General features: G+C 56.0%; 1 protein-coding gene across 1 annotated transcript; it reads left to right on the top strand.

The window, feature by feature from the left end:
* The first annotated feature begins 2,285 nt into the window (after positions 1-2,285).
* Shh (sonic hedgehog signaling molecule) lies at positions 2,286-12,879 on the top strand. Its single transcript, XM_028864194.2, has 3 exons — positions 2,286-3,154; positions 8,043-8,304; positions 11,093-12,879. The coding sequence occupies exons 1-3, from the start codon at positions 2,855-2,857 to the stop codon at positions 11,848-11,850; spliced, it is 1,320 nt and encodes a 439-aa protein (XP_028720027.1). The 5' UTR covers positions 2,286-2,854; the 3' UTR covers positions 11,851-12,879.
* The last annotated feature ends 1,976 nt before the right edge of the window (positions 12,880-14,855 follow it).

The following is a 14,855-nucleotide window of genomic DNA, read 5'->3' as shown; positions in this document are numbered from 1 at the left end:
GGATGGCTGGCCCCGCCAGGCAGAGGCTGGGCTTTGGAACCTCCTGCAGACACAGGGAGGGGCCCCAATGGTCTGGAGGGGAAAGGCAAAGAGAGGGAGCCATCTGGTGTCTGGAGGTGGAAGGCAGCGGGTGTCTGGTGTCTGGGAAGTGGGGAGTGGGTGGGATGCACCAGGAAGAGGGCAGGGGACAGCAGCCGCATTTATCCCCCCCCCCAACCCCCATTGCTAGGCTCATAACGTTGTTTTCAAGACAACAAATATGAACGGTGATTGCTTTTTATCCAAGCATTTCTGCAGCCCAGAGCAGAAAGCAAGCTGCCTGTGGGTACAAGGTAAAAAACAACAGAGTTTATAATGAATCTTTATTTTCTTATAAAGACCCTCCCTGTCTCCAGGAAGACCAGTCCTTATCAGGCTTTCTCTGGAACTACCATCCCTCGTCCCTAGAGACGGAGTGGAGGTGGGCAATAGGCCACAGTGCAGAACCAAGTCATTCTCCTGTCCCACAGCCAAGGGGGAGCTGATCACGGCTGGGCCCTCCAAAGTCAGCTGTGCCCACAGGGAACTCTGGCAGCTGAAGGGTTTGTTTCCAAAGCACAGTCACCCACCCCATATGATTCTGAGGAGAGCTGTCTACAGGTGCAGGATCCACTCACCAGCCTACCCTCAAAGACATCAACAAAAGAGTGCTGGGCAGCATGCACAGAGAGTGAAAAAAGACTGAAGCAAGGTGAGGCTCCAAGATGCTCAGGGCTTGTTGGGCCCCACACCTCTCAGAGATATGACAGTCACATGACATGCAGGCCTGGCCTCCTGGGTCAAGAGCAGCGGCTTCCCCTTTGTATCTCTTTTTTCTGGGAGTATGCACACACAGGACACAGGCTGAGAGCCTGGCTCTTCATTTGGCCTGCAGGAGGCTGGGACCACTTCCCACCAGGAATCTGTACTTGTTCTTCACACATCAAAGGGTAGGAAGCCCAGAGCGGCGGTGGGGTGGGAGAGCTTGGGTCAACCCCTACCCCCCCATGCTGCTGGCTGAGACTCACAGTAGACAGTAGCAAGCACCTCTCTCCTTCATCACCACCAACCCCAAAGTAACCAAGTTTCTAAGCAAAAGGAACTGCTGGGGGATCCCATTGTTTGAGGGCTGAGCTTCAGGCTTTTTGGACCTCTCCCCCCACCCCCCAGCCCCATACTGGGTCAGGATCAAGAGAGAGAGGCTGGTCCCACCGGGTAACATGGGAGGACTCAGTCCTCAAGCGGGCAGGCGGGTATTCCATTCCACATGAATAGCTCACCCCCATTGCCCATTCTAGAGGAATCATCGCCTGTGAGTAGGATGGGGGAAGGGCCAGAGCAGAAGCCTATGAGCCATTAAAACAAGGAGTTCCATATTTTATTTCTCTGCTTTAACTAAGACTTTTCTTGACAGTTTTCTTTCTCTGAAAAGGCGGGGGCGGGGGGGGGGTTGGATACTCAAACAATACTGACCTCTAGACAGCCTGTCCTCTTCTATGGTCAGAACACTGTCCCCCTAGGTCCCTAACACCCTCAGTCTGCAGCCCCTACACCTGGCCAGCTTCTGCCATTGAAGACTAGATTGCCAAGCTCCAGTGTAAGGCCAGCCATAGTGAGGAACCTGACTTCCACATTCAACTTCTCCCAGCCCTGCACTCTGCTGGGATCGATTGTGGGGGGTGGTGCATGTATGCAGCCTTGCCCACTCTCAGCTGCCCCGGGGCACAATGGCCTCCACCCACCAAGCACACACCAGCCTGGCCTCCTCCCATGCCTAGGCTGAGGTGCAGCACCCAGACCCACTGGGCCTCTGCACCCTGCCCCCATCCTGCAGTCCACACTGTACCTGCCCCTCTGCTCAGATGCATGCATCTGCAGAGGTTCGCCTAGGATGCAGTCATTGGAACACAATGGAGGGCAGTATTTTCAAGTTCCCCTAAGGCACTTAAAACAACAACACTTGTGATTACCCTCTGCCCAAAGATGCTAAATATTCAGGAGACACTCAAAGTGAGCTTTTTTTTTTCACAACCCAGTGAGTGACATACAGCCTGTACACTCACGTCTGGGGGTGAGGGTGTAAATAAGGTAAGTAAGAGTGAGGTAGCTTTGCCCTCAGACAATTGGGAGAATGTTTGATGGTGGAAGCTTGGAGGGGGCATCTGGACTGTCCTTTAAAAACTTATGTTAGCTCAAACCAAAGCATCTACCATTCTAGAGGAAGTAAGGGGGAAGCAAGCACGCACACAAAGCCGGCAGTGCGGGGTATTATTCTAATAAACAGGCCTCCTCCTCCCGCCCACCTTTACCTTAGTAAAGACCTTTTTTCTTTTTTTTAAACTGGAAGCCTTCAGGTGAAAATAAAGCCACAGCAGCAAGGGGGGGGGGGGCGGAATGTAGTCTTTCTCAGGGTTAACATCAGAAGACAAGCTTGTGCGGCTTGGCCAATCAGATGCGCCCCTGCCAGCTATAATATAGTGCGAAAGGCAGCCTGTCTCACAAGCTCTCCAGCCTTGCTACCATTTAAAATCAGGCTCTTTTTGTCTTTTAATTGCTGTCTCGAGACCCAACTCCGATGTGTTCCGTTACCAGCGACCGGCAGCCTGCCATCGCAGCCCCTGTCTGGGTGGCGATCGGAGACAAGTCCCCTGCAGCAGCGGCAGGCAAGGTTATATAGGAAGAGAAAGAGCCAGGCAGCGCCAGAGGGAACGAACGAGCCGAGCGAGGAAGGGAGAGCCGAGCGCAAGGAGGAGCGCACACGCACACACCCGCGCGTACCCGCTCGCGCACAGACCGCGCGGGGACAGCTCGCAAGTCCTCGGGTTCCGCGGACGAGATGCTGCTGCTAGCGAGATGTCTTCTGGTGGTCCTCGCTTCCTCGCTGCTGGTGTGCCCCGGGCTGGCGTGCGGGCCCGGCAGGGGGTTTGGAAAGAGGCGGCACCCCAAAAAGCTGACCCCTTTAGCCTACAAGCAGTTTATCCCCAACGTAGCCGAGAAGACCCTAGGGGCCAGCGGCAGATACGAAGGGAAGATCACAAGAAACTCCGAGCGATTTAAGGAACTCACCCCCAATTATAACCCCGACATCATATTTAAGGATGAGGAAAACACGGGCGCAGACCGGCTGATGACTCAGGTAGAGACCCATTGCGGGTGGGAAACAGGCTCCTTCCCCTGGGGGGTTGCGTGTGACCAAGCAATCAGCCCTGCTCTGTTTGCTCTTTGGGCAGGTAGGAAGGCTGCTTGGCCCTCTCCTTCCCCACCCACCTGCCCACCTAGCACTCCTCTTCCGGGAGGAGAAAGGAGGTGAAGGGTCCAGCAGGAAGTTTAGGGTTTGGGTGGAGTGGGGGCACCAGAGATGGGGTTCGCTATGTCCCTCATTTAATTAGTCTCCTGGGATGGCCTCCTCCATCTGTCTCTATTCTAGCTTGTAACTTGGAGAGACCTTCACTCTGGGGGTGTCTGCCCTTTCCACGCGGGGACAGAAAATGGAGGGAGTGGAGATGCCCCTATACACTTCAAGGGGCCTCCAGGTCATTGCGAACATAGCCTGGAGCATTCCGGCTTTCTAACTCCCACCTTTCCCTTTTCTGTGTTTTTTTTTTTTCTCCCAAGACCACCCCCACCCTTTACCCCGCCACCACCAAAGAACTCTAACTGGGAAAGCCAGGGGGCAGTTCTGACAAAAGGCAGGCGCTCCAGAGGCGCTTGTCTTGTCCCCACTGTATCACGTAGCCTGACTGCGATCCCATGGTCCCCAATTGTGCCGGTCAGAGGGAATGTATTGATATTTCTTTAAGGATGCTCCTCTGTTCTCCAGAGCCCGCGGTACCTTAGGGGAGGGACTTGGAACTTGCTGGCTTTGCAATCGCTTTAATTTTCAACCTGCTTGCATAAGAATTAGAAGCGAAAAAATCTTAGTAGCGACGAGGGTGGATGGACAGAGGGCAAAGCAAAACACGATCCTCTCTCCCATCCCACCTCCTTTGAGATTTATGGGCTGCCAATCTCCCAGCAAAATCGAGACTTTCTGAAACTCCATGCACGTATGACTGAAGCTGGAAATGGGTTTCCTTGCAAATATAGGTCAGCATCCTTTTTACTGCCCTATTAAAATATTCAAGTCCTACCTTTAAGGCTAGGTGCGCCAAGCGGCTGGCGGGGCGCAAGAGCAGGGGGGCGGGGGCTGGAGCGAGCGAGCGTGGAGCTGCCTGCGACGCGTCGCGGGGCTCGCCACCGGGTACCTGCTGGCTGAGGAGCCTAGGAGACTAGCCTTAGGGTGGCGGGCCAGAGCTGGAGCAAAGGGGAGTCTTGGAGGCTGAGGACAGGGCCATTCTTTCCCCCATCTCCCTCATCTGCTCCCGACCACCTTAAATCTGGACCGCGAGTGTGGGCGCGCGCGCGCGGGAGCCGGGAAGCTGCGCGAGCCACAGTTAACTCTGCGCGGGCCGCGGGGTGCCGGGCTGGTGCTGCTAGCTGGAGCGAGTTCTCCCGCCAGCCCCGGGCGTTTATCCCCTGGTTACCCTGCCCCCCCCGGGGGGGTGCGTCTCATGAGGGATGAGGAGATCCTTGGGAACGCGTGAGAAGGGAGACCATGCAAAGAGGCCTGGCGAGGACACGCAAGGTCCCTCAGTCCGGGTGGGTCTGCGAGGGGGTCCCAGGCCGGCTCCCTTGCCCAGCTAGCCGGGCCTCTGCGCGCTGCCGAAGGGCGAGAGCGCCGAGCCCTGCGGCGCGGCAGACGCCTTTCAGCTCCACTTACTCCTGCGTTATCGATCCCGCGGCTAGGGTTTCAGCGCGCGCGGGGCTGGGCTCTGGCGGCTGGTCCCTGCCTCTGCACGCGCGGAGCGCAGGGCTCCGAGCGCGCTCATTCCCTTGGGCGCGCAGGCAGGGGCTGAGCTGGGAGGAGTCGCAAAGCAGGGAGATCCGCGGGCCTGACCTGCACTGCAACCCTCTTGCTGCCTTCTGGGTCCCTTGGGCCTCAGCGCCCTAAACGGAGACCCCCCCCCCCAACTACATCCTTTCCCTCACTCTGGTCCTCCCGACCCAGGACTCAAGGCCCAGCAGCCCTACACCCGGCCACTCTCGCCGCCGCCGCCGCGGCCGCGGCCGCATGCGCGCGAGCAGCATTTGAACTTCTGACCTTCTGTCAAGTTCCTTCAGACGAACGAAACGAAAACAAATACTTTTTTCCCTTGGGCAGTGGCTATTCTGGTTCCCCACACAAAAAGAAGGGGTAGAGACAGCAAAAGTGGGGGTGGGGAAGGCCAGGCCAGGATCTTCTCACCCACCCCGCAAAGATCCCCCCCAAAATGAGGATGGCTGTAAAGGTGGCAGTCTGGAAGTTCCCCTTGGTACAACCCTCGCCAGCTTCTTATTCCGGGTTGGCTGAGTTAAGAGGGAACGGGAAGGAAGGAGGCGGCGGCGAAACGCCTAGGCTAGAGGTGAAGGAGTGAAGCCTGAGAATCATGGGCTCAGGATGTGAGCCTTCTCCTGGGAACCTGCCATCCATGGACCAGCCCCTCTTTAAGCAACCACCTGATTCGGTGCCCCTCTCTTCAGTCTCGCCTGCCTCCCAGTCTGTCTCTCTAAGGTGACTGAGCCCAAGTCCCTCAACCGTGGCAGGATCGTCCCCGGTGGAACTTTCAGAGCAGTTCTGGATCGCAGGAGCTCCTGGTTAATATTAACTCCGGAGAGGGAAGCGCCGACAGACACTCTCCGAGCGCAAGCCAGGCCCCAGAGAGTGCCAGGCTGTTGTGCCCGCGGCCAGGGGGCTGGGGTGGGAGGCCGGCCACGAGGGGCCCTGATCTGCAGGCGCTGCAAGGTGAAGGGGGGTGGGGACCACCACCTGAGGAACCTGGCTGAATAGATTTCCTGCGTGCTTAGGGGCTAGCCGGGAAAAGGAGCCCAGGTTTGAAGAGTGGTTTTCTGCTTTCAAGAGTGGGGTGTGTTCCCCGCCCCAGTTAGGGGAAGAATGGAGTGAGATGTGTTTAGAGAGTAGAGCCCCCCCCTCACAATGTGGGAAGCCCACTTTTGGAGGTGACAGTCCCTGCCTGCTCTGCGCTCATGGACTGCGCCGGTGTGCAGATCCGGGAGGTGGGCTGGAGGCCCAGGAACAACTTGGCCTCGGCAGACACAAAGCCGGGCCCCAGTGACCCTGCCGGGCTTCACGGTGGCTGCACAGAGTCGGGCTTGATTAGCGGCACACGACCCAATGAATTAATAACCGGGCTGAGCTTCCCGGCTTTGCCAGCGACATTCTCTTCCAGCGCGGGCGGGGGAGTACCCTGCATCTGCCTGCAGAGCTGCGCTGAACCTGGTGCTGGGGAGGGCTGGGGGCACCGGGTGCCAACTCAGGCGACAATCGGCGTTGGCCTGTCCGGGTCAAGGGCCTATCTCAGCCCAGAGTTCTTGGCCTGGGGTCCTCCGTGTCTGCCCTAGCGCGGCGCAGCTCAGGGTATCCGGTTCGGTAGCCCTCTCCAACCTACCCCAGCTCGCCCCTGCGGCGGGATGGGAAGCTTGTTCAAGCCACAGATCGCTAACTTCCCCCTCCTGAGAGAAGGGAGCCGGGTGGAGTGCAGGCTGGAATGAAGGAGGAGATAAGATACCGTGGTGTGCGCCTGCGCGCACTGGCTGGCTTCGAATCTCAGTTCTAAACTGACCCTGGTTTACTTATTGATTTTCGTGTAGAACGCGTTCAGTCCCTAAGATGACCTCACTCCAACTCTGTCCTTTGGACTTTTCTCCTAAGAAAACCTCTGGCAGGCCCAGAAACCTGCCAGAGCGGACCTGTTGTTACTACACCCTTCCTATTTGTTGTGTGTTTAACTCTATAGTCATATTCCTGGGCTTTATTGCGGCCAGATATACATGACTTTTCCTTTTGTCTGTCCTCGAAGGCCTGGGCAACAATCCTTTGCAAGAGTCCTCCTGGCTACAGTTAGAACCTGTCATCTAGGGACCATTCTCCCGTCCCTGTAACCTGCCCGAAATCCTCTCAGCCTGAGGGATGGCAGGCGATTAGCCCTACCATCTGCAGAAGTCAGTCTGAAATTATTACTGCCTCCCCTGGGGTCCAGTTCTCTGGGTAACGCGCCCTTACCATTTTGTCTCCAGCCACAACCCCCCAATCAGCATGCCACATAACCAGCAACATAAACTTCCAAGCAGTGAGTTAGTGCCCCACCACACACACACACACACACACACACACACACACACACACACACACACACTTTTATTACATCTTTTTCTTAATGTGGGCCAAGAATGCCCCCACTATCCCAAGTTCCACTTTGCCCTGCAAGGGAGGAGATTGAGCACAGGAGTTTCACAGTAGACCCCCTCTTGGGCAGGGCTCAGAAGCCTTGGGCCTTTCTGGCTCCCCATCCCCCAACCTTTCCCACCCCACCCCCACCCACTTCTTAAGTTTGCTCTTCAAACTTGCCGGACACCATTCTGTGCAGGGCCAAGAAAACAAGAGGGGAGGAAGAGAACCGGTCAAAGAAAACACGAATACAATCAGGCCCCAGACAAGCCTAGCAGAGAGGAGCTCCTTGGGGGAAAGAATGTGGCTGCCTGGACCAAGAATGTTTGTCCTCGGGCCCTGCCTAGGCTGGACATCAGCATTCACCTGCCGGCTTGTCCTGGGGCTGCTTCTCACCCCTCAGCGTTGCTGTGGGTCTCCTCAGGCCAGGCTGATAGAGGAAAGGCCCGGCCTTTCCATGGATAATGCAGGGCTGCCAATCCTTAAAAGTGCATCAGAAGTTCTGTCCCCCCAAGAGATGCTCCTGGAATCTCACCCAAGGAGAAACTGCTCCTATCCCTCGGACCATAGCAGCTGCATCTAAGTTTCTGGGTTGAAGACTGGCCCGGCAGCTGGGTCCCTGGAGAACCCGCCCCTTCAGCAACTGCCATGCCTCCACCCACATCTCGTTCCCACAGTCCCCGGGGCCTGGGCCTGTGGTTGGTAGAGAAACCACCGACCAAGGTGTCTGTCACTTACGGGTTCTCCCTTCTCCCTACAGAGGTGCAAAGACAAGCTAAATGCCTTGGCCATCTCTGTGATGAACCAGTGGCCGGGAGTGAAGCTGCGTGTGACTGAGGGCTGGGATGAGGATGGCCATCATTCAGAGGAGTCTCTACACTACGAGGGCCGGGCAGTGGACATCACCACATCTGACCGCGACCGCAGCAAGTACGGCATGCTGGCTCGCCTGGCTGTGGAGGCCGGCTTCGACTGGGTCTACTATGAATCTAAAGCACACATCCACTGCTCTGTGAAAGCGGGTAAGCAAGCCTCCCAACTGCGGCCTCTCTCTTCCTCCAACCCTTCCCACCAGGAGGTCTGGGGGGGACGGGGGGGGGGGAAAGCCATGAAAAGAGGGGGATGCTCTTGGAAATGAGTCGATTTCAGTTGTGGGAAAATATCCTATGGCACCCCCACCCACCCTACCCTAGCTAGGTACCTCTGCAACCTTTCAGATCACTGGCCAGCATCTCTATATGCCCAGATTCCTAGGTTGTGTGGTTTCCAGAACTCCTGCTTCAGGTAGTAGAAAACAAGGTGTCAGTGAGCATTGTGGAAGGGGGTCCTGAGATAACCCCGTGATTCCTGGCTTAGCCAGAGCTCGCCTTGATCTTCCCTTTCATTCAGGGCTTAACCTACTGCCAGAGCGCGCGCGCACACACACACACACACACACACACACACACACACACACACACACAAACACACACACCCCACGGGCAGAAAGGGTCTGTCCAGGGCATAAACCCAGGTACTGGCTCCTCCCCGCTGGGCTCCTGTGGATTCAAAACTAACTTAACTCACTCGCTAAGCCTGTGGGGGGAAGGCCTGGTGGGAGGTAATAAACTGTGTACTTCCAGCTTCGGGAGGCCGCAAGCCCAGAAGCATCCGTTCTTATTAGGAGCCCAGCTGGGATGCAGAAAGCCCCTGGCTAGACTGCGGAAGGCAATTCCCGCTGGAGCGGCTGCCCCCAGCCGGTGCGAGGCGGAGTTCCCTGGGCCTGCAACGCCACACTCTGTTGCGGGGAGGAACAGCTAGGGAGGCAGGAAGTCAGCAAACGTGCAGTAGCCTCTAGGGATTGTGTGCTCTGGCAGGGCGGGTCGCGGTGACTTTCCGTAGAGTTTTATCCCCACCCCCACCCTCGACCCCCAAACCCCGTTGCTCCCCAGCTTCCCAAGTTTCCTAAAGTGTATTTTAAGGACACGTGTTAGTTGGAAATAATTTAAACATCAAGAAACACGGACTAAGTAATGAAAAGTGTGCCTCTGACAATAACAGCTGGCTAGGATGCGCAGGAGTGGTGACGGGAAGGCCTATAGGAAGATGTTAGCTCCAGGAGCCCCCACCCCCGCCTCTCCCTCCCCCCACCCTCCGGGGCGGGCGCTCCTCTCAGGCCAGGGTGAGAAATACAGGTGGCAGAGTCGCCCAGGCTCTGAGTAAGCTCCTCCCTGGACCTCAAGTCTGCCCTGGACACACAAGGCCTCCCTGTCACCCCGGTTCTCGTAGTCCCTCTGGCGGGAGTCCCTAGGGGATCTCCTCCCAAATGAGCAGCGGTAATCCGTCCCCGAGGGTCCCGCAGGCAGTGCAGACCCCGGCCGTGGAGGGCAGCTCATTGGCATTCTGCGCACGCGGGCTGGGACGCCGCGCCGTGTGTGTCAAGCGGGGTCGTGCGACTCGACGACTCCGGCTCACTAGAGCCCCGGGTCGCATTCCGGGGGGCTATGGAGTGCTTCCAACCGCCAGCCCCGCACTTCATGCTGGAGAAACCGATGAGAAGATTAAAAGCCTTCTGTAATTCCAGCAGGAAGATTCTTTCTGGCAATCTCTATTTGCCAAAAGCATGATCCTGGAGATTGGAATGCAAAGAAGACTGGGACCTCCCCACCCCTCCTCCCTGGCCCCCTGCGCTCCGCCCCATCCTCAATTATTGTCCTCCCGGACAGTGAGCCTCCAAGAGCTACAGAGGGCTGGCTAAAGCGGGTAGTCAAGGGGCCTTGAGAACCCGCGCTTCCAGCGCTCTGAGCAGGCCTGGCCATTTAAAATTCAAATACACATCTCGAGTGCTTGGAAGAGAGGCTGGGCTGTGCAAATAGTGCCTTTGGAGGCCCGGGCTTCTGGAGAGTCCCTGTGTGTGAACTCCACGAGGGGAGGGGGGTTGCACCTGAGCAAATAGGGAGGGGGCGGCCAGCGAGCTGGAGAGTGAGCTGAGAATGGGGAGGAGGGAAAAATGGAAGTGCCCCCTCTTCCAAGGCTGTCTCCTATTTATCCCACAAATCACAATGACAATACCAGGCTCTTTATTGGATTTTAATTAGAAAATCCACACAAGTCTTGGGCTTTCACACCTCGGGCAAACCTCTGGAATGTTTGTCCAGTTGCTACAACGACTACAGCTATTTTTTCGCTCCCCACCCCCTGGCTATCCACTGGCCAACACCAAGGCCCTCCCTGGGGAAGCGGGAGGCGGGGGGCGGCCCGGGTTCCCCGGGTGCAGCCTCCTCGCCCCGCGCACTGGGAGGCGCCGCGCCCTGCTGTCCGGGCGCGAGAGAGGAGGGTGTGCCCGGCGCCCGCGCGAGCTCAAGGAGGCTTCCTGAGGAATCCAAGTGGAGAGTAAATATCCTTCTGGGTTCGCGGCGAGGCTGGGTGCAAGAGAGGGGGATGGGACCGGAGGCAGGAGGACGGTTGGGAGTGTTCCCCGCCTCCAGCTGGAGACGCCAGCTAACTTTTCCCTCCGTGCGGGTGCAATCTTGAAGGGTCGTTTAGGAATGCGCCTGCGTCTGAATTTAGCCACTGGGGCGCTGAGATTGCTGGCTCAGGGCGGTCTGCGCTAGATCAGTCTGGCTCGACAACACCCCCTGCCCCGCCCCCCCTTCCCACCACCACGCGCGCCCCTGGTCCAGCCGAGTGGGGCACGAACGTGCACCACCACACACACACACACACACACACACACACACAAGCACGTACGCACGCACGCACGTAAACACACCGGGCGTACCTGTCTCCTTTGGCACTCAACACCCTCTCTCTCTTCTCTCTCCCTCGCAGAGAACTCGGTGGCAGCCAAATCCGGGGGCTGCTTCCCAGGATCCGCCACAGTGCACCTGGAGCAGGGTGGCACCAAGCTGGTGAAGGACCTGCGCCCGGGAGACCGCGTGTTAGCCGCTGACGACCAGGGCCGGCTGCTGTACAGCGACTTCCTCACCTTCCTGGACCGCGACGAAGGCGCCAAGAAGGTCTTCTACGTGATCGAGACGCGGGAGCCGCGCGAACGCCTGCTGCTCACCGCTGCGCACCTACTCTTCGTGGCGCCGCACAACGACTCGGGAGCCGCGGGGCCCGCACCCGGACCGAGCGCGCTCTTCGCCAGCCGGGTGCGCCCCGGCCAGCGTGTGTACGTGGTGGCCGAACGCGGCGGGGACCGCCGGCTGCTGCCAGCCGCGGTGCACAGCGTGACGCTGCGTGAGGAGGCCGCGGGCGCGTACGCGCCGCTCACGGCGCACGGCACCATCCTCATCAACCGGGTGCTGGCCTCGTGCTACGCCGTCATCGAGGAGCACGGCTGGGCGCACCGGGCCTTCGCGCCCTTCCGCTTGGCGCACGCGCTCCTGGCCGCGCTGACGCCCGCCCGCACGGACGCCGGGGGTGGGGGCAGCGTCCCCGCACCCCAACCCGCAGCGGAGGCGAGGGGCTCAGGGCCGGCCTCGGGCATCCACTGGTACTCGCAGCTGCTCTACCAAATTGGCACCTGGCTGTTGGACAGCGAGACCTTGCATCCCTTGGGAATGGCGGTCAAGTCCAGCTGAAGTCGGAGGGGACTGGGCAGGGGGTGTAGGGGCGGGCGGGGCGGGGAGCGACTGCGAAATAAGCAACCGACGCGGGAAAGCGCACGGAAGGAGACTTTTAATTATAAGAATAATAATAATTAATAATAATAATAATAATAAGTAGGACAGTCCAAAGTAGACTATAAGGAAGCAAAGACCCCGGGGAGTTCTGTTGTTGTTTTTAGTTTATATATATTTTTAAATTTTTTTCGTTATTGTCTTATTTTGGGTTATTTTTTTCTCCTCTTTTGGCTATTTATTTGTTTGGTATGAATAGATGTTTTAAATAATATGAACGGACCTTCAAGAGCCTTAACTAGTTTGTGTCTTGGATAATTTATTATCGTGTGAACTGTACTCACAGGGGGGGAAAGATTATTTTGTGAGGCCAAGCAACCTGCTGAGAGTCTATTTTTCTACACTCCCTCGTCCTGCGCATCAGAAGGCAAAACTCGGCGTTCCTCGTCTGCTATGCTCCTGCTTTTCGGCAAGTGTAAACTAAAACATGCTCCATGGGGGTCCACAAATTATATTTTTGTACACAGAATTGTAAATTAGATTTTTGAGAGATCAATACTTAACTGAATGACATTTCATTTTTTTGAAATAGTGTAAAATATGAAAATATATTATTTTAATTTAACTATTTTCCAATGTAACAGCTGTCTTCTGTACTGCCTTCATGGTTTGTATTTGCTTTGAACCTGCCACTTTGGTCATGTTCTTGGAAACCAAGACTGTTAATGCACACATACACACTTTTTTTTTTTTTTTTTGACAAACTGGAAGAACTCTGTTATTTTTAACTTCAAAGAATTTATTAGAAAATAATATTTTTGAAAAGCGCACATAGCGGTGAGCCCACGAGGATGGAGCCTGTAGTTTGTACAGAGAAAAAAAAAAGGATGTTTTTGCATTAATAAACTGAGAAATAACTGCTGTAAATTTACTAAAATGTATTTTTGAATATTTTGTAATAGTTTTATAGAAATAAAGTGTGCCACGCACCCAGTGGTTAGTAGATATTTCCTGAGAATTCCTGTTGCGGCCCTTTTTATTTTCTTTTTTTTTTTGGGGGGGGGCTTCATTTTCTGGGAAATCTGGAGCCCCAGAATTCTGTTGAATTGTAATGCTTCTACTTGTGAATTCAGACCCTGGCTTAGGAAACCAAAGTCAACAGAACAAATCCACAGTCTGCTCCCCTCACTGGCGAGACCTCAGTCCTGTGCTCGCTCTGCAAGGCTCTGTCCACACTCCCCAGAGTTGGTGGTGTTTGGGGGGACAGTCTTCCCCCAGCCCCATCTCTTCACAGGCAAAGCCTTCTTTGTAGGCAGAGGGGAAGGCCCGGGGTGTACAGACCCCTTTGCAAGGTAACCCAGTGCCTTTCTCTGTGGTCTCTGGTGTGTAGGGAACAGGCTCCATAGCTTAGATGCTGTGTCCTTTGAGACGGGGTCCCAAAGGAGCTTAGCTCTCTCAACCCTCCTACCATGGTCCTTGGAATAACTTGTCCATCTGGGCCTGGTGAGTTGTCTGCTAGAGGGCAGATGTTGCCAGGGTCCTCTGGCCACTTTAGTATCTCTTGGCCCATGTCTATCTGGAACAATGGCAACTCCTGTAGTTTACCCCCAGGGCTCAGTCAGTGCCAGTGTTAGCTAGGTTTGGTTGAGGATCCCTTCCAGTTTACTGATGCCCGGCAGTGTGTTCAAGAGGACTGGACCCTGGACCCTGGCCAGGGATCAGGCCTAGACTCACTCCTGGTTCTTTAGTGTACCAAACTAAGTCCTATTCTGTGACTTGAGGAGGAGCGTCTGAGCAAGCTCTGACCAGAGAGAGGGGGTCTTTGGGCAGATGGAGCCCGGGCAGAGGCTGGCCCTGGTTTTAGAAGCTCCACTGAGTGAAACTTCCAACAGCCTGGCAGGTCTGACTCCAGAGGAAAGGCCTTTGTGGGTGCCTACAGCCCTGAGGAGCTTTGACGTGAGAGCCTAGCCTCTACCTGCTTCTCCAAGGCCAACCCTCTAGGTAGCAGCAGGCCCTGGTTTCTCTCCACAAAAGAGTTTTCTTTGGTCTCCTAGGTGGTAAACAGTGTCAAAGCTGGTGTTGCTGGTGCCTCTTGGGATTGGCCGGGGCTCCTCTGTTGTCCTTTCTGATCAATCCATCAAAGGCAAACCAGAATGCCTGTGCACACCAACAACGGACTGTGCCGAGCACCCTGACCAACTGCCCGCGCAGCCGTCCATCGGAGGCAGGAGCTGGACGTCCACCCAGCCCGACAGTTTGCCATGGCCTAAGAGGAGTTCCAGAAACAAAGGCACCACGGAACACTAAACCTCAGCCAGTGCCCGCTCCTGGAGGACCAGGTGGCACAGTCCCGCTGCCTGCCTCCCAGGCTCCCTCAGTCCTTGGAAAGAGCTTTCTATTGGTGTGAAAGAAAGGCTTTACCTGGAGGTCGTGAAGGAAGTACGGGCCGTCCTGCCCTAGCAGGGCACCATGTCTCTCTTCGGGATTGATGGTGTCAAGAATTTGTGCAAAATGTATTGTGGCACTTATTGCCACCCCTTCAGATAAAGGTGCTTGTCCGTTCTTACAAAAAAACTGCATCAGGACGTTCTCAAAACTGGTATCTTTGCGCTATCTGGTTTGAATAATTGGAGCAATCACAGACTTCCTGCAATGTCGGTTAAGTGGCAGAATTCCTATCCCGTATTGTCACACGCATTCTTCACGTCTCTCCACGAGAGCAAGCTGCAAGTGTGAAAGAAAAATCCCATTGAGAGGGTGGGTGTCACTCTCTCAATGGGTGGACTGAGTCAAGCTGTGGGAATTTCTCCTGTGCAGGAAGGCACGTGACTCAGCTGCTGATAGGATGGCAGAGTGGTCCTCTCCTGGTGGAACCCTCTGTTGTTAGCGTCACACTCAAATGGGAAATGCCGGGCACATGTGCAAAGAATGCCAGGCGGCTGCGAGGTTTGGCCAGAAAGCACCAA

This window comes from Peromyscus leucopus, chromosome 3 (genome assembly GCF_004664715.2).
Source record: "Peromyscus leucopus breed LL Stock chromosome 3, UCI_PerLeu_2.1, whole genome shotgun sequence".
NCBI lineage: Eukaryota > Metazoa > Chordata > Mammalia > Rodentia > Cricetidae > Peromyscus > Peromyscus leucopus.
Note: the sequence above shows the minus strand (reverse complement) of the source record. Positions and strands in the feature narration are given on the sequence as shown.